At 40.0% G+C, this 22328-nt stretch overlaps 2 protein-coding genes across 2 annotated transcripts; both read left to right on the top strand.

The window, feature by feature from the left end:
* Positions 1-313: 313 nt before the first annotated feature.
* On the top strand, positions 314-6929 carry rlig1 (RNA 5'-phosphate and 3'-OH ligase 1). The gene is made up of 7 exons (XM_067234857.1): positions 314-498; positions 909-1026; positions 1150-1245; positions 2801-2917; positions 3021-3218; positions 5436-5605; positions 5742-6929. The coding sequence occupies exons 1-7, from the start codon at positions 409-411 to the stop codon at positions 5928-5930; spliced, it is 978 nt and encodes a 325-aa protein (XP_067090958.1). The 5' UTR covers positions 314-408; the 3' UTR covers positions 5931-6929.
* Positions 6930-8187: 1258 nt separating this feature from the next.
* On the top strand, positions 8188-21568 carry si:dkey-106n21.1 (solute carrier family 23 member 2). The gene is made up of 12 exons (XM_067234801.1): positions 8188-8259; positions 10732-10890; positions 12206-12363; positions 13389-13566; positions 13786-13967; positions 15626-15743; positions 16626-16782; positions 18110-18363; positions 18622-18786; positions 19867-19975; positions 21142-21237; positions 21372-21568. The coding sequence occupies exons 1-12, from the start codon at positions 8188-8190 to the stop codon at positions 21566-21568; spliced, it is 1845 nt and encodes a 614-aa protein (XP_067090902.1).
* The last annotated feature ends 760 nt before the right edge of the window (positions 21569-22328 follow it).

Below are 22328 nucleotides of genomic sequence, written 5' to 3' on the forward strand. Positions count from 1 at the left end.
CAATGCAAACAACTAATCAATGAAAGACTGACAATCTAAAAAAATATGTAAATGGTTTGTAAGCTATTAGTTTATTACATTGTATGCATCAACATTGTGTGGAGTTTGAAACTGTGTTTCCAGTTTTCAATACTGACTTTTAATGTTAAATACTTTTAGCACATAATATGCTACTTGTTGGAACTGGTAGCTCAGGATCGTCTTTGGGCCCCCAACACTCCAGCTCAGGTGGTGGCGGTAAAGCACCAAAAACGGAGGATGCCAACCGCCGTTAAACACCACTGAGGAAGAATCCACATGGATAGCTCAACGAAACATATCTTGGCTACTGCGTTTTTCTTTAAGCTACGAACTCGTTAGCTGTGTTTTTTTAAATCAACATTTGCCAACAGCTACCTGGCTGCAATAATGAGGCGTCTTGGTGCTGTTCAGCAAAAAATACCATGCGTTTTAATGACGGAGGTTAAAGAAGAACCATCCATAAAACGCGAGAGTCAGGTTGGTTGGAGGCTTTAAACGTTTTAAGATAGCCAATTAGTTGATCCTTTGGAACTGAATACGCTGTTCTCATATAGTTAGGTTAGAACGTTGTTTTGGTTTGCAATTTTTCTAAACCCTGAATCTGAATTAACGGGGGATGCGGTCGCTGTCTGCATTCTTGCTGTCTGTGGCACATAAATTGGTTCAGAAACAGAAATCTCTGCTTTTGAACGTTTACTAGTACTTCCAAGCTGGCTCGCCACAAACTGCATAATTATTGACTGAGGCCTATTTGTCTTTCTGGAAGTTATCTAGCAAAATGTCCGTTGATTTCCCACTCATGAGTTCACAGCAGTCGCCGAGTTTATGATTCTGTCAGATTCCCCCCATCATCTGTATTTATGATTATAAGTGTTCTTATTCTACAGCAATTTCGAGTTTTAGCAACCAAAACTGTGAATCCAGTTGCACTTGAATCGAATGTTGAATGTGCACTTGCCACAGAAAAGCTGGATGGCACCTGCTGCTATGTTACTGTTTATAAGGGTGAGACATAATTTACATGATTGTAGTATAGTTTAAAAGCTTGCATAGCAATAAAGTTTTATGTTGTGTTCCTCATGTTGCTTCTAGAATATGTAATGATAATGTCTATTCGTTTTTTTCTAGGCCAACCCCACCTTTGGGCTCGTCTAGATAGGAAGCCTAACAAGCAAGCAGATAAGAGGTTAAAACAATATCATCATTCCCACAAAACCTGCAAAGGTATCTGCACTGTGTGTGATATACACCCCCAAAAATTGTTTTTAAGGTAAAAAAAAGTAATCACAATATAACAAGTCAATAAAACTTCTGGGATGTTAATCTGTCCAGTTAGGAAGCATAAGCAATTGTGAATCAATGTCACAACTTTTGGTGCGAATGAAACAGGTGCACTGGAGAGGCAACAGTAAGACAATCCCCAAAAAGGGAAGTGGTTTTGTGTGTGGTGGCCGCAAGCTCTCTCCTTATCCTTCCTGACTGATTCTCCTCCAGCTTTGCATTTTGCTAGTGTCCTTGTCACCACTGACTGGTAGCATGAGGCAGTACCAACAGCCCATTCAGGTTGCACAGGTAGTCCAGATCCTCTAGGAGGTCACACTCAAACGTGTCGTCACAAGAAGGTTTGCTGTGTCTCCCTGCTCAGTCTCAACAGCATTGAGGAGATACCAGGAGGCTATTCACAGTCTCATCAGGAGCATGCCCAGTACACTGTCTCATCAGGAGCATGCCCAGTACACTGTCTCATCAGGAGCATGCCCAGTACACTGTCTCATCAGGAGCATGCCCAGTACACTGTCTCATCAGGAGCATGCCCAGTACACTGTCTCATCAGGAGCATGCCCAGTACACTGTCTCATCAGGAGCATGCCCAGTACACTGTCTCATCAGGAGCATGCCCAGTACACTGTCTCATCAGGAGCATGCCCAGTACACTGTCTCATCAGGAGCATGCCCAGTACACTGTCTCATCAGGAGCATGCCCAGTACACTGTCTCATCAGGAGCATGCCCAGTACACTGTCTCATCAGGAGCATGCCCAGTACACTGTCTCATCAGGAGCATGCCCAGTACAATTGTCTCTGTCTGAAATATTGCTCTGAGGACAGATCAATTTCGTCACCATTTTGCACTTTGATTCTGTCTACACATGACTGACCATTGTGGTCACTGATGAGATTATGTTACGACACCAAGGAAACCATTTGATTGCATCTGAAGAACAGTGAGTTATTGGGCTTTTAACAGTTTAAGATGACAATGTGTAAGAATGACTAAAGACTTTGAGGCCCTTTTTGTTGAAACATCTCTACAAGGAGGTGTATACAACCCTGTTGAAATCATTGTTACTCTGAGTGACACATCTAGACCCTGGTAGCATCTGTGCCCTCCAGGTCTGCAGACGTTAAAACGGCTACTTGACAGAACCGTATATTGCTGTAAGAGCCTAAACGCTTACCTCGCGTATCCATGAAAATAGCGTGCTGCGTCTGAAATTCCACAACACCCTACTACTGAGTCACATTATGAGTTGCCGTGATGAAATTCACGCAAGTTGGAACAGCCTGTGATTTCTATTGGTTAACCAATGGAGAGAAAGGGGATTTTTTTTCTTTTTCTGAACAAGTTTCTGGACAAATTTAGAATTAACTTGTTTTAGGTATAGCATCATTATCTACCATCCTTTGTTTTTATAAAGGTAATAGATGTTGTTTTTAATATGATGTCAATATCATAATAAAACTCAACGTAATTGATATGAAACCCCTTCGTACATCAGGCTTTACCTGGAACGTAGAGAAAGATTTCAAGACATTGCCAGAAGCTTGGATCCCTGCACACAAAGTCCAACACCTAGATGGCCAACCAGTACCTGATGAACATGGACACATTCCAGGTGAAGAGCTTGGTTACAATGATCCAATCATATAACTATCCATTTGTCTGATTGTCAATGCATGTATCCTACAGAAGACATAATGGTATCAATTTTGTGTTAGGTTGGGTTCCAGTGGAGAAAGACAACAAACAGTACTGCTGGCACTCCTCTGTGGTGGACCATGGTGCTGGGGTGGCTCTTGTTCTCAGGGTCAGTGCTGAGGATGAAGATCTGCTGGAGATCACCATGGTCCCTCTTGTAGATCTTCTAGAACAAACCCTGGAGCTCATTGGAACGAATGTCAACGGGAATCCATATGGTGATTATAAAAGCAGCACAATGGGTCCCACTATTTACTTATACACACTGATATTGACCACATACAACACATATGTATGTAACCTTGTAGACCATGTAGAGACATGGTCGCCCGACCATGTAGACAGAAATTACATGCCTTTGTGTAAATAAGATAAATAACATAAGGCCATTTAGTTAAAAGAGCAAGCTATAGACCTGTTTTATAGGAAAGGTAACCTTAAATTACTTATTTTGTGATCGGGCGCTATATAAAAACAAAAAATAAAAAAATATATTTTTTATTTTATATTTTTTAACCCTTGTGTTATCTTCGGGTCATTCTGACCCATCAGTCATTGTGACCCACCGTCGTATTGTGACAACTTTACCACATACAAAAACAAAGTGAAGCATTTTCTTTTAACCGTAGGGCTGTCTCAGACCCCCCACATTGCGAAGGTTAAAAGAAAATAATTTGTATTTGTTTTTGTATTGGGTAAAATTGGGTAAATACAACGATGGTTCGTTATGAACCTTTGGGTCATGTGACTCGAAGGCAGCACAAGGGTTAATTAACTTGACCTTCCAGGGGGGGCTGGGGGTGCCATTGGGGGGGCGGGGCGCCCCCCTAATATAATGGTAGGGGAAACCCTGTTGTTCATGTACTTGAACGAGACATCATACAGCTCTCATTGCTGTAAAATCTTTGTAATCTGTTCGTCTGTTTTGATTTAGTTTTCCTCTTTCGGTTTTATTTGAGAATAATTGTTGAGTTACAGCCAACATTGTTTAATGTAAACAGAGTTCGGTAACACTTTAGAATAATGGTCCGTTGTTAACGAGTAGCTATGTAGGAAGTTATAGGTAGTACTAAATTAACACTGAACTTAATAATATTACCTAATATGGAACCAAGATTAACTAAGCAGTAAGTAATAGCTAATTTAGTACAAAGGTAGTTCCTTGGTAGGTATTTGATTATTACTAAATAAATATATCCTCATTGAGAACTACTTGTGAACTATGACCAATTAAGAAAGAATAACCAATTAATTACTAATAACTAAAGTAACATGTCTAAAAATGAACAATTGTGGTTTTTTTTACTCTTTACATGGTCATAACATTTCAAAATCTTGTGCCTCAAATGGGTTCTTTGTGGAAACCAGTTTATGAATATTAATCCCCCCAAATACGTTAGCTACAGGTTGAGATTGTGACTACTACTCTTACCGAAGGATGGGCGTTGGGCGATGGGGTTCTCTGTTTATTTCAAACTTGAACATAGAATAATACAAATAATGATAAATTGTTTACAATTTTAAATAATTAGGAAGTGATGCCGACACACTCATGATTGGATTAGTTAACTATTATGATATCTATCGAGTGTCAGTTCAATATGTCTCAGACTCCAAAGACCTACCTTTATGTTACAGTAGCCGCCTGAGGAGGACTTCTCTTTAGGATATGAATATACACATTGATGTTCTCTTGTCAAAAACAATTTTCATCCTTAATGAAGACATTGGCTGCATTTATTTTGCAATAAGCGCAAAACCACATCTTCCAGATTACAATGTTTGTTATAATATTACTAGTGCCTCACAGAAATGTATGCTTGTACAGTATGTGTCAAATATAAAATTAAATTTACATTTAGTCATTTAGCAGACGCTCTTATCCAGAGCGACTTACAGTAAGTACAGGGACATTCCCCTGAGGCAAGTAGGGTGAAGTGCCTTGCTCAAGGACACAACGTCATTTGGCACGGCTGGGAATCGAACTGGCAACCTTCTGATTACTAGCCCAACTCCCTCACCGCTCAGCCATCTGACTCCCTAAATGACTTATTATATTACTTGTGAAAAACATGTTAACTCCTCACTAATTACTCAAACGTTACCTTGTCATCCCGCAGGAACTACTGATGTGGACCATTATTTCAAAGTGAATAACAAATTCGGTGTTAATGTAGTACTACCTATTACTTCCTGCATAGCTACTCGTTAACAACGGACCATTATTCAAAAGTGTTACCCAGAGTTCTTATATTAATTATTGTTATTAAGGTATTCTTGCTTCGTGGACTTATGTTTATTACACGATGAGGTGTATATGCTCACGTGTCCAAACAAGAAATACAGGATGCGGGAGCAGAAAGTGTGATTTCAGGTTTATCGTTGTTGGTAATGGCTGTGTTTGGTGCTGACATTTTTGCAACCGTTTATAATAGGGATGGGAAGTAAAAAGCAACCTGTCCACGTGTTGGTGGCACATGGAAGCCTGCGCTTCCGGAACCCTCCCCCTGTGGACTACCAGCAGCTCTGTTCCTGGTTCCAGGACAGCCCGGAAGGTGGAGTGGAGGGCATCGTCTGGCACTGTAACAATGGCACTCTGGTGAAGGTATGCTAAATGTTGAACAATAATCTCAGGTATGCAAATACCTGAGATGCGAACTTTTGCCCTTGAAGGAACATCTTGACTTTCCTTTCCACCGGAAGTTTCTTGTTGATGGCTTGTGTGTTTTCTTGTCCAATAGCTTCATCGTCACCACCTGGGGCTGAGGTGGCCAGATGGAGAGACCTTTCTTAACACCAGGCCTGTGGTTGTGAATGTGGAGGGGACTGTGAAGGAGTATGACATCACAAGGAAGGACTTGTTCATAGCTCTTGGAAAGATAAATGGACATGGCTTTAAGAGGCTTCAGGACATTCAGATTGACTCTTAAATCAACCCAGGCTGTGATCTAGACACATGCCTCTTCATACACTTTGGAAAGGGTATGGTAGTTAATGTAAATTTAAATTCAATATCTTGTTTACATAAAGATGACACTTTCACCAATGCTACGGTATAACATTGCTTATGTTTTTTTTTTTTTTTTATGTTATTGTTGCCATTAATATTCTTTTTTTTTATATATATGAATACAAACATTCATATTTAATAGCACTAATCTTATTGATGAATCTTGCATGTTAATGAAGATAACTAAAGTGACTAATTTATGATTGAAACTTTTAATCAATCAAAATTGGTGGTCACCGGAGTTTGTGGGAACTGCATAAATGTGCATTGACTGACCCATCAGCCTTATTGCATAAACATTGTAAATATGATGCCACATTAAATGTGTAAGGTGAACAATACATGGCCCGAAGGCAGTTTTTTTTCTACGCATTCTTTATGCAAAACAGACATTTTGCATGGAGTAATTTTACCTCAACTTCTCACACCATGACTGCAAATACTGTTGCACTCTGAAGTTAGATGTTTGTAGGTTCAGAGTTCGCCATCTCAAAACCGTGCATATTACTAAACATAAGTGAAACTTAAAGGCACAATAAATGAATACGTTTGTATGTTGAACTGGAAAAAGTTAATGACTAAATGCAACATATAACTATTAGGAGGATATGTGGCCTGTTAGATCATTCTGAAGTACCATCAAATAGCTGTTCAAACACAGCTTGAAGATATTTCATTATGTGGCAGTTTAAACACAGTACAAATTGAACAAATGTATCGTCACAGATCTGCAGTCTGAATTCACTGCTTTTGCCAATCCTTATCCAGGAGATGCTATTGCCTGATACTAAAGTAGGAACTTCCACACAATGTTTGGCAAACAGATATCCACATTCGTCTGCAACATATAAAGTAAATAGAAAAACAAACCAAAAGGGCATTTCAGTTGGCTCCTTCTTGGCTCCGTCCACATCTTTTGAAACTGGTTCCACATGTTCCTGGCTTTTATCATAGATGTAAGAGTTACATCTATGACAGACATTTTGTTGAATATGTTTCATTTGTAAGAACTAAAGTGTACAGTGATTGTTTTGTTAAAATATGAGGTACATATTTTACAAATTTAATATTCCTCACTATTGGGTGCTGTATTATATTTATTTATCCTGTATACTGTTATACTTTTATCTTGAGTGGATCCAATGCACACAATAGGCCAATTCAGTTCAATACTTTAATTATTTCGTCATGAAATGTTTTCCCAATGCTTAGTTGCACATTATCTATGTACATCTGAGAAGCCACAACATGTGAACTTGATGATCCTCTATATGTAATGTCCATTTTCCAACACTAAGCTACGTAAAACATGACATCTCTGCTCTCCAATTCTCTAAAGTGCTGTTTGTCAATGACCACTGCTCTCATGGCAAGTCCCCATCTATGGAGACATCTCGTAAATTGATTTCACGTCCTGCTTATAATTAACCGGGTTCACATTTGGTATGTGGAACATACTAAAGTTAATGTTTAAAAAAACCTTTGTCATGTGTCTTAAACTGTATCTGATTCTTGATCATGCGTTACAGGAACATGTGGGAAAGTGTGTTTTTAGACCAATGAGAACCTGAAGAATACAAACTTGAAGAGAAATTCTAAAGGCATACACTGAATGCTACAGTGAGGTCTGCAGGTCAAGATACCTTATTTCTAGAATAGATTTCAAAAAGTGATTGAAGTTGCGAAGCACGATGCCCAAATATAGATGAGGAAGGATCATCTGTTCCAAAACATCAGAGATGGAGACAAATTTATGGTTAATCATTTTCACATAAGTAATGGAACCTCTTCCAAAATTTACGTTTAATTTAAGTTGACTATGACTCTTGTTTAAGAGAAACAACAGTATGTCACTGTAAAGTTAATGTATTACACCGTCAGCAAAGGCAGCTTATTCATACCTTATTGTAACAGCAGACACATGATGGTAAGTCAGGTGATAAAAGCGGAACTCTTTTTTGAAAGGTTGGAGAGAGCTTAGTAAACAACTGTTAGCTATCACTGAGTAAGCTCTTGTTTCCCTGACAACATAACCCCCGCTACACTTCTCCCTCCCTTTCTCACCCTGTCATCCCCCCACCGTGAATCTAACTTCTGTAGTAAGTGTGTGTGTTAGTGAAGAGGTCCCCAGGAGACACTGGCTGTCCGAAACCATCTCCACATCTACATACACCATCATGCATCTCCCTTCAGATCCAAAGGTAGAGATAGGACTCAGAGAACAAGGCACGGTCAACCTTGCCTTTGGGGTAAGTGTCATCCTGTTACATGAAAACAAGACTGCTGACTAATACTGCTTTGCCCCAACTTAAAATGATGTGGTTTTTGTATTTTATTTATTTGGTTGGACTTGCAAAATGGCAGATCTCTGTCGGTGGTTAGTGTGTTGACTTTTAATCCTGGGTATACTGCCTGGTGTTAATTTTTTATTTCTGGTTATGGTAGTTTGTGTATCAATGGACCCTTGAGGTATTTTCCCCTTTTACTTCTACGCTCGAAGAAAACAGCTAATCGCCTCTGAAATTAGAGCTGTATGTAACCCACTCTGGAATGTTATTTTCCTGCACCATGGCCTACAGTAGACTGGGTAGCTGAATGGAAGTTATTGTATCGATTGATTGCAGCACATAACATCTTGTGCATTTTTGTCCTTTCCCTGCATATTGTATTTGATATCCTGCTGTTCCACTGTCTTGTAAGAGACTGCACCAACATTTGCATAGGACTGATAGCTGTGATGTAATTATGCACTGCGCTTGGTAAAATACAGACCATTTCTTGACTAACTTCTGAACATTTTTCAGAGTATGTACTAATGATCCTTGATTTTCTGCTGTACTTTGTGTATGCACTTTTTAGTTATATGTCGCTTTGGAATAAGGTGTCAGCAAGACGAATAAAAGGTAAATGTAAATGAGTGAAATTAACTCGACTACATTAACAGAAATTAGACAAGAAAAGTTACTTGATTTTGAGGTCATGCAACTGACAGATGACTGTTCACAGTCCTGTCAGTATGAGAGCTGTACTGCTCGGCTCATTTTCAGTTTTCTTTGAATCTTCTGGATAAGTATGGTTTCTGACATAATGTCAGGTTTTATTGGATGGGGCCCTATAGTGTACACAGCTGTGCTGAGGTTTTGTTTTGGACAAAAGAACATGAACAGATAAACACAAAACAACAGCTGTCTTAACAGAGACATACTTTATCCGGTTATGTGTAACAAACCATCTGGAAAGTCAGGTGAAATGCCTACACTGGTTTGGCAGAAGTGCACTGGCTTTCATTAGTGTTGTCAATAGATAACTCCTTAGAAGAGTGGGCAGAATAGCACTTTTTAGAGTATTTATACTAGGCCCTATGTCTGTTACAAGGCTGGTGTGTTGGTTACCATAATTCATGCTATGTAGATACAAAGCCAGAAGATGGCAGCAAATGAGTTGACTAACTGTAGCCAGACATGAAATAATTTACTTGATCTGATTACCTGTTCATTCCTGAATCTACGTTCCTCTTTTTGCCAGAATGTTTTCCAACAGTACAATCTTTTATATAAATATATACATACATATACAATGTGATCATTTAACTTCATCAAATTACTCCTGAACAAGAATTGACACAGTTTTGTACTGCTGTCTTAAACTTATGAGGATAATGTTAAGGATGCTTACAAGTAAGTGCTGAGAGTTTAAATTTACGTGGAATGAATAGTGGTGATTAAGCGTCCACCATTAGTCTCTCCACCCTGCTGTTCTTCCTCCCTGGGCAGCCAGGAACAGTGAGCAGCCACATCAACAGCACCTGGGGGCCAAGTCTAGGCGCTCACCCATGTCCTGACCTGGAGAGCAATCTGTTCTGCATGTTTTTTATATTGGGGTTCTTTGCGGAGGGAACCCATGTGAGCATAGGGAAAACATGCAAACTCCACACATTAAGGCCAGGGAGATATCCCACCCGAGCACCGATAGGTGGGAATCAAAACCAGGATCTTCTTGCTGCATGGTGGCAGTGCAAGTCAATTCTCAAGGTCTATTTTTTTTTTTTTTTTTTTCATTTGTACCAATATTGGTAGCATTTAGACGCAATTATTTTCCCCTGTAATCAGCTAAACGTGACCAGTTCTAGAAACTGTTAGAAAAACAACTTGGAGTCCATTTAATGACACTGTTTTGCTTGTAGGTATGGATGATGATGGCAGGCTTATGTCTACCAGTATTAACATATATTAGACTTGACAATTGCAAGTTAAGAACCAGGATTCCATTGAAAGTAGAAGTACTGTCACATTTCAGAACTTCTCTCCTGAGGCAAAGTTTGTTTCTTACATACTTTTCTTGTGTTATGAATGAAACCAACACCTAGTTATTGCAGTAAAAAAAAAGAATTCTTAGACATTTTGAACTAGGTAACAACTATGTAATGGTCAGAATTGCTACACATTAAGCAATAAACTCACTGTGAAATCATAAGTCCTCCAAAATATGTAATGGTACATTCTGAGACTGATTTATATGTATGTGTTGCCAGGAAATCGTTTTTTTTGTAGTTTTTTTCTTTCTGTTATTTGTGACAAAGTAAAGCCCTCTCATATAGCAATAACAGACAGACTTCAACCATTTTATCACATTATTGTCTTCAACACAATCTATCATAGTCCTTCGGTACACAGGTACAATTAGCTATACATGTAACAGAAGTGTACTGCTGCTCTTTGCAGGCTTCCGACAGCAACAGAGGAGCAGACAGGATTGACATTGATGGGCCACATAAAGAGAGCAAGGAAGAAGAACTTGGCTCCAAGATAAAAGGCTTGGATCTGGTCTACTCCCTTAACGACAAGCCTCCCTGGTACCTCTGCATCCTACTCGGTTTCCAAGTAAGGACCAAACACATTGTGCCCCTTGTGTGTGTTTTCTATTTTATTCTTTTCCATTAGCTTAATTTCTTTGACCTGTTTTGACATTCGACCTCAATGACTGAGCACTAACTCAGTTTTTAGTCACATTAGGAGAAAATGTAGGCGACATTTCAAACAATGCATGGCCCTAGTTTAGGAGAGAAGGAAGAGTGCCTCACCGCCCTCTAAACCAATAACAGCATTGATTGAGTATTCCAGTCAGAGGAATAGATTTATTGTATGATTGATCTTATTTGATAAAACAAATTACATACATACAGAGACCACAGTATGGCTAGATGGTAACACCAGGGGTTTTGCGGTTAAACTATAAACTTATTTCCTGTATCACATTACTGTCAAAACATGTCATTAGAAGTGACGTCACTACCCAAGTCATCTCGGGAGAGCCTTGCAATGAATGAATGCACTGTAGAATTTTGGTTTAGAGGTAATGAGCCAACCAGTCACTCACATGAGTGACTTGAATACTTGTCAGCTGTCGTACACTTGGGATCAAATCTGGCAAACTGACGATATGTAGCCAAATATGCAAAGAAATGGGTATCCAGCGGACTGAAGCTATTCTGGGTACCTTAGGTATCCTCACAACATCCTATGTTACTGCCCTGACCCCAGCTCAGGCTGTTATCCATTGATTTAGGGGAGTTGTAGTTTTGAAAAATACAGCCATAAATCCACAGTGGACTGCCAACATCTGTCTTGAATTTTGTTCATCTTTCAGCCTAGAAGTCTTTAAAAGTTTGGAGCCTCAAACCTGGCCTCTCTCTCATCCAAAGACAATGGTCCATATTTATTTGCATACTCTCAGTTGACAGCTGGAACATGTAACATCTTTCCTTGTCAAATCCGACCCAGACCCATTCCTAGCACAGGACTACAACCAGACTCAGGGATCAACTGTTCGCACTCACCAGTCAGCCCAGCATGTGGGACCAATATTAACAGTTTATCCTCTAGTGCCACTTAGACAAGTAAAAAGTCATTATCATCGGGTTGTTCAATAGTTAATCTAGTGATTTATGTAAAGTGTAATGTAGGGTACTTCAAAGTACAGTGAATTGTACAGTGAACTTCTGTTACAGTGAATTACACAAAAAAAGATAGATTTTCAGATTGTACTAAGGATTGACCCTAGTATCCTATGGAACGGTGGACTGGTCTTGTTTAAAGTGGCATGGGAGTCAGGTGACTAGAGAGTCAGGTGATCCTAGCAGGCATGTATGGTTTTATTGACATGTTGTTGGTTTCACCCACACCCCTGTCTCTGCAGCATTACATATTGGCATTTGGTGGCATCATCGCAATTCCTCTTATCCTGGCGGAGCCTCTCTGCATCGGAGACAATAATGCAGCCAAGAGCAAGTTGATCTCCACCATCTTCTTTGTGTCTGGGTTGTGTACACTGCTCCAGACAACAGTTGGAACCAGGTAGTCCTTTTGTCTTTCCAAACAGAAAAGCATTTACAAAAAAAAGGTTAAATACCTGATAAAAAATATAGAAAATCAGGATGTCGATGTGCAGATGTATACCTAAGATATTGTGTACAGTACCATGTACAATTGCAGTACTCAAACACACACACATACAGACAGGCACGGACGGACAAGTGTGTAATCATGCTCACATCTGAACCCAAACACACCTACCAGCATCCTCCTCACTAATCCTCCCGGAGGAGATATGATTCCTGTTTATGGATTTAGACGAGCCGTGTGTTCACCTTTCAAAGTGATGGCGTCAGACAGGCCTGGACTCGTAATCTGGCATACCAGGCAAATACCCGGTGGGCCGACGCACTTGGGGCCGATATGATATTTAATATATATATATTTTTTATATATAAACTTAAAATTGGCCAACGACTGGCCCATAAAACAGGGACAGCAGCCGATTGGTTCGTTTGCCATACTGACTCTGGGCTGGCCCAATCACATCTCATAAAAGGCTCCAGTGGTGTCCGACGGATTGTGGTGGGCCGGTCTGAGCAAAAATGCCAGGGCAATTTTTTTTGTCCCAGTCCAGCCCTGGCGTCAGACAGTTTTAAGATAAAACCCCAACATATTGCAAGCACAGAGTTAGGGCCTACCACAGCTTAAAATGCTTCCAGTCAAAAGCCCCACATGAGTTACAGTAGTGAAACCAGGTGCAGGATTAGTTTGTTTAGTCATTGATGAGTCAGTATATCACTCTGGACAAATCCATGGTATCTCACACCCCAGTCATAAATTATTGGCAATACACACATTTATTGTAGATCTCCACTAAGGTTTTAGGAAACTGTTGCTATGCAGTTGCATTGTTTGAGCTATTCAGTCAAGTTAATGAAATAAAGTGTAGAAATTGGATAATGTCTAGGGGCTGTATATTTATAAGATTGTAGGAATCTAAAGATTACTAGATTTTTGTGGATCAGATAAAAAAAAGTGTTGAGGTTTTTTTTTTTTTTTTACAGGCTTCCAATCCTCCAAGGGGGCACCTTTAGTTTAATCACCCCCACTCTGGCGATCCTTGCTCTGCCTAAATGGAAGTGTCCTGCCCCAGGGGCCCCATCAGTGTCCATGGAGCTCCAAAATGCTACCGACTTCCTGCAGGGGGACCCTGATGAGGTTTGGAAGTCCCGGATGCGTGAGGTATGTTTAACCCCATTTTCTTATTTCGTTGTTTTAAGACAGTTGTTTTATTACTCTATGTTGTGAAAACACAACATTTGGCACACATATCAGTTCTTTATACCTGTATTGAAAGGTGGACAGGGTGTTTTTGTAAACAGTTTTACCGCAACTATGCAAAGTAGTGGTTATAGTAATGGTTATAGCTGATGATAGACCCACTAAACCTTTCTGATACAGATTCAAGGAGCTATCCTGGTGTCTTCCCTGCTCCAGCTAGTTCTGGGCTTGTCGGGTATGGTGGGCTTGGTGCTTAAGTTTATTGGCCCACTGGCCATAGCCCCCACCATCAACCTCATTGGCCTCTCACTCTTCATAGAAGCTGGAAAGAAGTCTGGAGCACACTGGGGAATAGCAGCATTGTGAGTTTAACAGAGTTCACAAGTCATTTTTGTAAGTTCAAGTCAAGTCTCAAGTATTTTAGGGTCAAGTTAAAATCATGTCTTAAGTCCCTTTGCAATAGCCTTAAGTTAAAGATGTGTTTGAATTCATTACCCATTTTAAGATACTGCCTTGTTCCTCCCATACCCTTTCAATTGTACATGAATAACATGAAAGTAAACTTCACTGATAAAAGTGTTCCTATCGTACTGTAAATATTCAACTGTTTTCAAATGTCCAATGAAGCAGATGTAGTTTAGTATGGAGTGAGCACTAGTATCTTACTGTGAATTTTTCCGCCACTGCCATACAGCAGGTCTTACAACCTAACATAATAATTACATTTAGGCTACTCTGAAAAGACTGGTCACAGTGTAACAATACATTTAAATTATACAGCGGGCTTGCCCATTGTAATCTGATGGAAAGCACAGCAAAAACAACCAGTTGTTGCATCCTTCCTTCTCTTCCTTGATCCAGTGTCTGATCTACTATTATAAATGGCTCAGATCAGAAGGTGGAAATGTAGACATTTTGATAGCTTTCAAAGAAGGGAAGTCAGATTTTAAGAGCTTTACTAAAGGAAGGCTGGATTTAATTGCTTTTTGTGAAGCTTTGGAAGATGGAATTGGCTCCAGACTTTTCTTAACAGTCAGTCCTCAACGTTTTTTATCCTTTACTTCAAACATGATGTTCTTTTAACAGCATTTGTGTTTTTGGCCTGTTCATCTGTTCATTTGTTCATCAAGAACAATACTGTGTACACTGTGTACCTACTTTATTAATGCGTCCTCTTAGCCCATAGCGTACGCCCTCTAGCATTCCCCCTGTCAAACACTGGAGCTCTACAAAAACAGATGATTGATTCTGTGAGAATGTAGATGTCATTGTTAAAGTTACATGTTTCTGGAAGCCAGAAGGTAGGACCTGTGATCACACCTACCAGGTGTTTCTTACTATTAAAGAAAACTCCACTTAGACCGATTTTAAGGTTTGTCACAACAATACAAACACAAGTGTCAGAACATCTGCTTCCTTGTTTTCATTGACTAACTCTGACATAGTTCTACTTTGTTTTAAAACCCTTCACAAAAGTTATATTTAACATGGAACATCTGTGGTTATTTAAGGGGGAGGTCTAATATGCAGAATTTTCCATTCATTTTCACACGTCACCCTGAAAACCCAGCTGAACACTTATGTTTGATGTGCATTCTGATTCCTGTTGCCACATACTTAATATAATTCTCAGGGAGTCAGATGGCTGAGCGGTGAGGGAGTCGGGCTAGTAATCTGAAGGTTGCTAGTTCGATTCCCGACCGTGCCAAATGACGTTGTGTCCTTGGGCAAGGCACTTCACCCTACTTGCTTCGGGGGAAATGTCCCTGTACTTACTGTAAGTCGCTCTGTATAAGAGCGTCTGCTAAATGACTAAATGTAAATGTAAATTCTCTTAAAACCTTGAGTAAAGGTTGGTGCTGTGTTGATATATCAGAAACATGTTTCTACTTGAGCTAATTCACTTTAAGATGGGGTTTATTTGAGGATCCCAAAACAAAACCAACTAAAACGGGCTAGTACTGCAACATTAATAAACAGTGTATGAGTGTTTTATGTAGTTTTTATTGAAAACCTACAGGACGGTGTGTCTCATCTTGCTATTCTCCCAGTACCTGAGCAAAGTCAACGTACCTTTGATTACATACCAGGACAAGAAATGGAAGGTTTTTCAATACCCTCTCTTCAAGCTCTTCTCAGTGAGTACTGTTGCATGGAAAAAGTTCAGCTAATACTTTCAATCTAATACTTTTCATATGAGCATTAGAGATTGATTGCTGGACATCTGTTACAAATTGTTCAAAGTATTGTTTAGAGATATACAGGCTGAAGGTGGCTAGAAGCCGTATGAAATCAAATTAAATCGGTTCCATAGACATTTCATTGTGTCTCACGATTGTGAAAAAAGAGAACCTAAGGATCTCCACGGAATAATGTATTTTGTTGCTTCTCGGAACATTTAGAGATAGAGGTGGATAGTAAAAACATCTGTTCATGGGGACGGATACAGTAAAGAGATACAAGAAATGTGAGGGAGAGAAATGGGGAAGAAAGGTAGATAGTGTAAGGTAGAGACAACCGTAAACATATTTTGATGTAGGGTGGGGACAATTTTTTACAGAAGTTGGGACTGTCTTGCGAGTTTTTGTATGGAAAGAAGATGGGATTAACTGACGACCAGTTCTTCACATATTAAACAAATTAGGGAGGAGGTGGTCTTGTTTACTTCCACCGCAGTGTTACACTTCCACATGTTGAGAACATTTTCTGTCTTGTCCAGAAAATGGAGTATTGCCAGCAGAGGCACAAAGAGGTTCAGGGAAAGACCTGGCAGCTACAGAAGTATCAGAATCAGACTGTTTTATTCCCAAGAGCCAAAGCCCTTTGTTGAAGTTTCATGTTAGTGTGGGGGAGGGAGTAGGAGCCAAATAAGCATGTGCTAGGATTCAACAAATAACCTCCATAGGATTTTCTTAGCCACGGGAGGTGAGGTTCCCAGAAGTCCTACGCATAATACAATTAAATGAGCATGTTCTAAAAAAAATGATTGTCACATGTACTTCTTGATATCTCCCTCACAGGCTTTGTTTGGGATGTGTGGAGCTTGGTTGATCTGTTTCTTGCTGACTGTCTTTGACGCCTTGCCATCTAAGCCGGACGAGTACGGCTACACAGCCAGAACCAACATTAACCTGGAGGCCGTGTCCACGGCTCCCTGGTTTCAATTTCCATATCCAGGTGAAAGACAGAACACAACCCTAGTAGTCATTTGCACTGACAGTTACTTTTGTTTAATTTCAAACTTGGTTGGATGAATATATTTATTTATTTTATGTCTCAATGTAAAGCACTTTGGTTTCCCCTGTGTTTTTTTTTATGTGCTATATAAATAAAGTTGATTGGATGTGTAAACATAGCCTGGTCCTAACCAGACCTTAGTACATTTAATTTGTGCAGAGGGTCTGGGATCGCTCCATTGACAAGTGTTAACTTCCTTGAAGGCGGGTACTCTGTTGAAACTATTGGATCTGCCCAGAGCCACTCATCTGCCATAACCAATTGCTAGCGTTCGCCTTAGCCAACTCCTTCACCACCACTGTAACGGAGCTAGGTGCCGGAAAATCTAACTTTTCCAGAACCACGTGGGGAGGAAGACCACAACATCATGGCCACCAACAAAACTTAGCAAAGATTGTTCTTGCTCCGGATTTAACTTTTGGATATTCGGCAGCGTTGCCACAACTGACCGAATGAATGGCTTCGCTTGCATCTTTCTCCGCTGCCATTACTGAACTACAATTACAAAGCAATTACAAAGCTGATTGGCCCTGCAAAAAAATTGATTTGAGAAAACCGACTTATGTTATATTATGTGCCAAATTCCCAGACCTAGTACAGAAGCAAAATCTAAATTGAGCGGAAGTACGTAGGAGGGCAGAGCCAGGCTAGTGTAAACAGGCCAGTGCAATAATATAAAAATTTCAGCGAACACAAAGCATGTATCAGGATAATTGTTGTGTAATTGTTATTGCCATTATTGATATTCTTGTCTCATGTCAGTATTTCAGATAGGATGTTTTTGGCTTTAAAAAGCCCACTCAGCACCTGGTTGGCTAATGCTTTGTAATCATCATAGCCACAATCTGTGGGCAGCAATCAATCAGCTGCTTTTTTCAGAATGTCATTCATTTGTGGAGGTATTCCTTTTATCTTTTCTGAGCCAAACAACAAGTTAACAAAGTTCACATGCCGTGGTATCCTTTCCAACATAATAATGTTTTGCAGAGAAAAAACTAAACATTACTCTGTCAACAGATCCTTGGTTGGATTATAAACAGTGCAGGAAATTGTGAAAGAAAAATTGACCTTATTTCTTACAAAGATGTTGGCAACCTTAAATTCTTTCCTCGGAAAGCATAAGTTCACTATGGGAATTTTGTACCTGTCCTAAATAGTCAGTCACAGGTTGGACCATACCAACAGTTTTGGGGATGTGCAATTTGCTGAATGTGTGTCTGTCAGTATAAAACAAAAATGTATACTGTGTATAATTGTGTTTCCCCAGGCCAGTGGGGAGTGCCCACTGTGAGTGTGTCATCAGTGTTGGGCATGATGGCGGGCGTGTTGGCCTCCACTATGGAGTCCATTGGGGACTACTATGCCTGTGCTCGTCTGTCAGGGGCTCCTCCACCACCCACCCATGCCATCAACCGGGGCATTGCTGTGGAGGGCATTGGCTGCATCCTGGCTGCACTCTGGGGTAGTGGAAATGGTACTACCTCCTACAGCCAGAATATCGCAGCACTGGGGATTACCAAAGTACGCATTGTATAAAATGTTCACTTGTTACCCTAGTAGTTTCCCTGACTTACTTTCAAAAACGAGATGCAATTAACGAAACATTTAGCATCAGAGCTGTTCTCAAGCTGATCTTCGACCTCCTCAGTGCTCCTAACCTGGTCCTACTAACACTGTTTACAGTCATGTTTTACAGCCCCAAAAGTCCAACTCAAGATAAAACCTTCACCCAAATGTTATAGATAAAGTGTCCTTGTGTTTCTACTTTGACCCTGGCAGGTTGGCAGTAGACTGGTACTCCAAACAGCAGGACTCTTGATGATCTTCTTGGGGCTCTTTGGAAAGTTTGGCTCTGTTTTCATCACCATCCCAGACCCAGTCATAGGAGGCATGTTCCTAGTAATGTTTGGAATGATTGCAGCTGTTGGAATATCCAACCTTCAGGTAACAAAACTAAACTGACAGTTTACCTTGTGCTCAGCCATATATTTCTATTACAAGTTCAAAGTTAACCAATGTCATGGTCTAGCAATCAAGACACCCGATTTCCAATGGATCCCTATGGGTTCTGGTTTATGTTCAGACAAATGTGGCAGCCATTTGATATTGTCTTTGGACCCGACCTTCAAACTATTAATCTTTCTGCTTCAACAGACCATTGATGAGTGGCTATCATTTGGCCTATTATGTATTCCATACGGTCCCAGAGCAATTGAGAGCCAAATATGGTTCACAGATGAATTTTCAAAGAGAAATGCTTTAGGGCTTAAAGTGTGTTGGTGATGTATTCTTTGTAAGGTGTTGCAAACATGAGTCACAGTATAGTACATAAGCCTCAATTGAGAAAGGCTGTCAACCACTGAACTGAAGCATTATCACCTCAGTCTTAAGAACACAGAACAAAAAAATTAGATTCCCATGTTTTTTTGCTCTCCATAAGAGCTTTTTTGTGTCCTTTTACCACATAGGCTAATAGCAAGGTCCCTTAGTTAATGTGCCACCAATAAGAAAAGTATGCTGTTTTGGCACATGATTTATATTTTCTCAAATGTATGTAAAGTAATGCAAATTGTGTGCATTGTGCTATGCACATTATTTACTATGTAACTGCACTTTGTGGGCCTTACATAATAAGGCCCACATGTAGGGAGTCAGGTGGCTGAGCGGTGAGGGAATCGGGCTAGTAATCCGAAGGTTGCCAGTTCGATTCCCGGTCATGCCAACTGACGTTGTGTCCTTGGGCAAGGCACTTCACCCTGCTTGCCTCGGGGGAATGTCCCTGTATTTACTGTAAGTCGCTCTGGATAAGAGCGTCTGCTAAATGACTAAATGTAAATGTAAATGTATAATTACATGGTATTAGGGTTTGATAGTATAAGTTACAAAACCCATACTGTTGGTGTATGACGATTCCTTTGTATTCCTGTATTGTTGTCCACTACAAGTATTGTCATATAGTTGCTGAATGAGGAAGCTCACCCTGACTGACATCTCTATCATCTGTTCCTCTCTGACCTCTCGCAGTATGTGGATCTCAACTCCTCAAGGAACCTGCTCATTTTGGGCTTCTCAACATTCAGTGGTCTCGTCCTTCCAACCTGGTTTCACTCCAACCCAGGCATAATTGACACAGGTGATTGTCACATGCGGAAATATATTCTACCCAGACGCAAGCACATGCACAGATGTGCGTACACACACGCACACACACACTCTATATCCAATTAGGAGGTCGAAAAGAGCCTTCTTTAATACTCCCAAAGTCTAAGCAATTGCACTAATTCTCATTGTTTCCTTCTTAGTTAAACAGGTTGAATGCTTCGTTGAATAATTAGGTCATCAATTTATCCATGGCTCATTATTCCACCAGTCATAACTATAGCTGCAAAAAAAAACTAAGGATCCAAAAATGTAAAACATTGCATAAACCTCTCCCAGCCTGATCCTGCTTGATAAGTCATGTGATATGGACACTATCCAAGAGAAGGTGTAATCTTACGGGGTAGAGGAGAGGTTACCAGGAGATGAAGACTTGTCTGGCTTCCTTAGGTCTAGGCTGCTTACTTCTCCAATCCTCTTGGCTCGTCTCATTGTCACTGGCTCTAATGTGGCTGTAAGACTCGGCTTGGCTCAAGTGCCCCCCGTCTATCTTTAACAAGCCTTGCCCTATCTTCAGCCCTGTGCTTCTCACCTTTGACCCAATCCCTCCACGTCCCCTGATTTCTTAGGTTGTGCTTCTCCTACAACAAAGTAGCCTGTCTGTAGCATTGATAAACAAAGTGATCGTCATCCTGAATCCAGTTAAACATACAAAGTACAACTCATGGGAATTAAAAAGCTTAACTGTTGCTTGAACTCCTGACCGTTGTGACGGGGTTGGGGATTGGGTAGATGAGGGGTGTAGCTTATTCTGCAATGAGTCTCATACAGATTGATGTGGTTGTTCCTTGATGTACTATAACAATGCCAGGATTGTGACAAAACCTTAAAGGTGCTGTAAAGCAAATTCCATGATTTGCTTCTCAGTACATTATATACGTGTGAAATGAGTTGCTGAAAGCATGTGCAAAGCTCTAAAACTCTCTGAAATGTGGAGTTAGACAGTTTCTCACCCGTTTTCAGCTCAGGTTTTGTTTAAGCTTTAATTACACTTTAAGCAACTTCCCTAATCTACTTTTGGGAAGGAAGCTATGAAAGCAAGCATCAATTAGCTCCTAAATGAACTGGTACATTATACTGTGCAAATGGGGCCTGTGTTCATAGTAGATTTACTGGATGATTTCTTACTTAACCTCACAGGATCACAAGAACTGGATCAGGTGATTGTTGTTCTCTTTACTACGCATATGTTCATTGGAGGATTCTTTGGATTTGTGCTAGACAACACAATTCCAGGTATGCAACTGTTTTCCTACTGGCACAATTATAGTATTTTAAAATATTTTGTTGAATGTGCAATACTCATCAAATCACTAAATATTTTTCTGGTCAGGTTTTTCTCATGCAGCTTTTTCTTCCTGTCCCCATAGGAACAGAAAAAGAGAGGGGCATTAAGAGTTGGCGGAACAAGGTAGAGGAAGGCAGTAGCACTCAAACAATGGACGAGTCATGCTACGATATTCCATTCTGCAAAGGCTTTCTAAAGCGATTCAAATTCTTTCACTATCTACCTTTTCTTCCATCTTATAATTGTCCAGAACAGACAATGCCAATAATCCCAGAGTAACTAATCTACTGTTACCAGCACCAATCATCATCTTTTAAACCCTCCATTAAACAATCAGTCAATCTGCCACATTGCTTTACGTGTTTACCTGTACATGTTAAATCGAAGTGAAAGGTCTTGTGAAGTTATGACCAGGGCACCATGACTGTGACACATGGGAACAAGGAGAGGGTCCAATCTGAGCTTCTTCCCTTTTACAGAAAGAAAAAGAAAAACAATGCAATAGTTACATGGCCTACCTTTCATTCAAGAAACAATAGTAAACTTTAAATCTCACATGCATGGGGCCAAACTGGTAGATGTATTTCATGCGTTAGAATGTGCGTTAGAATGTAGGCTCCATTATAAATAACACTGTTATTTAACACTGGAGTCATCGCCAGGGGAACTGTTTAAGACAGTCAGCAATATTTCCAGGTATCAAAGGAATGAAAATATATGGCATCTACAGATTTATGGAAATAGTGTTGCTAACTTTTGCTAATCTTCTTATAAACAAACAAATTATAATTATTTTGTGTTTGTTTTACAAACTTTGTAAACAAAAAATGTATAGATAAAAACATTTTTAAGTTATGTTGCAGTTATTCTTTTTTTAAAGGGGTGATTGACTGTTTTTTGGGGGGTATTTCACACTCTTCCTTAAGGTCTCCGAATAGGGTATGTAACATTGGTTGGGCTGAAAATGGCCAGGATGCTGTTCTATGCCCCCTGATGCTTCCAGTGAATTTGTCCCATCGAAAAAACGCTAGGTTTTCTC

Source organism: Osmerus mordax, chromosome 4 (assembly GCF_038355195.1).
Source record: "Osmerus mordax isolate fOsmMor3 chromosome 4, fOsmMor3.pri, whole genome shotgun sequence".
NCBI classification, from domain to species: Eukaryota; Metazoa; Chordata; class Actinopteri; order Osmeriformes; family Osmeridae; genus Osmerus; species Osmerus mordax.

Excerpts from the sequence above, each read along its gene's own strand:
- rlig1 (XM_067234857.1), top strand. The coding sequence starts at position 409 with ATGAGGCGTCTTGGTGCTGTTCAGCAAAAAATACCATGCGTTTTAATG. Across the intron at positions 1,246-2,800 it reads TTCCCACAAAACCTGCAAAG|GCTTTACCTGGAACGTAGAG; the intron begins GTATCTGCACTG and ends TTCGTACATCAG. Across the intron at positions 2,918-3,020 it reads TGAACATGGACACATTCCAG|GTTGGGTTCCAGTGGAGAAA; the intron begins GTGAAGAGCTTG and ends ATTTTGTGTTAG.
- si:dkey-106n21.1 (XM_067234801.1), top strand. The coding sequence starts at position 8,188 with ATGCATCTCCCTTCAGATCCAAAGGTAGAGATAGGACTCAGAGAACAA. Across the intron at positions 16,783-18,109 it reads GTTTCAATTTCCATATCCAG|GCCAGTGGGGAGTGCCCACT; the intron begins GTGAAAGACAGA and ends GTGTTTCCCCAG. Across the intron at positions 21,238-21,371 it reads GCTAGACAACACAATTCCAG|GAACAGAAAAAGAGAGGGGC; the intron begins GTATGCAACTGT and ends CTGTCCCCATAG.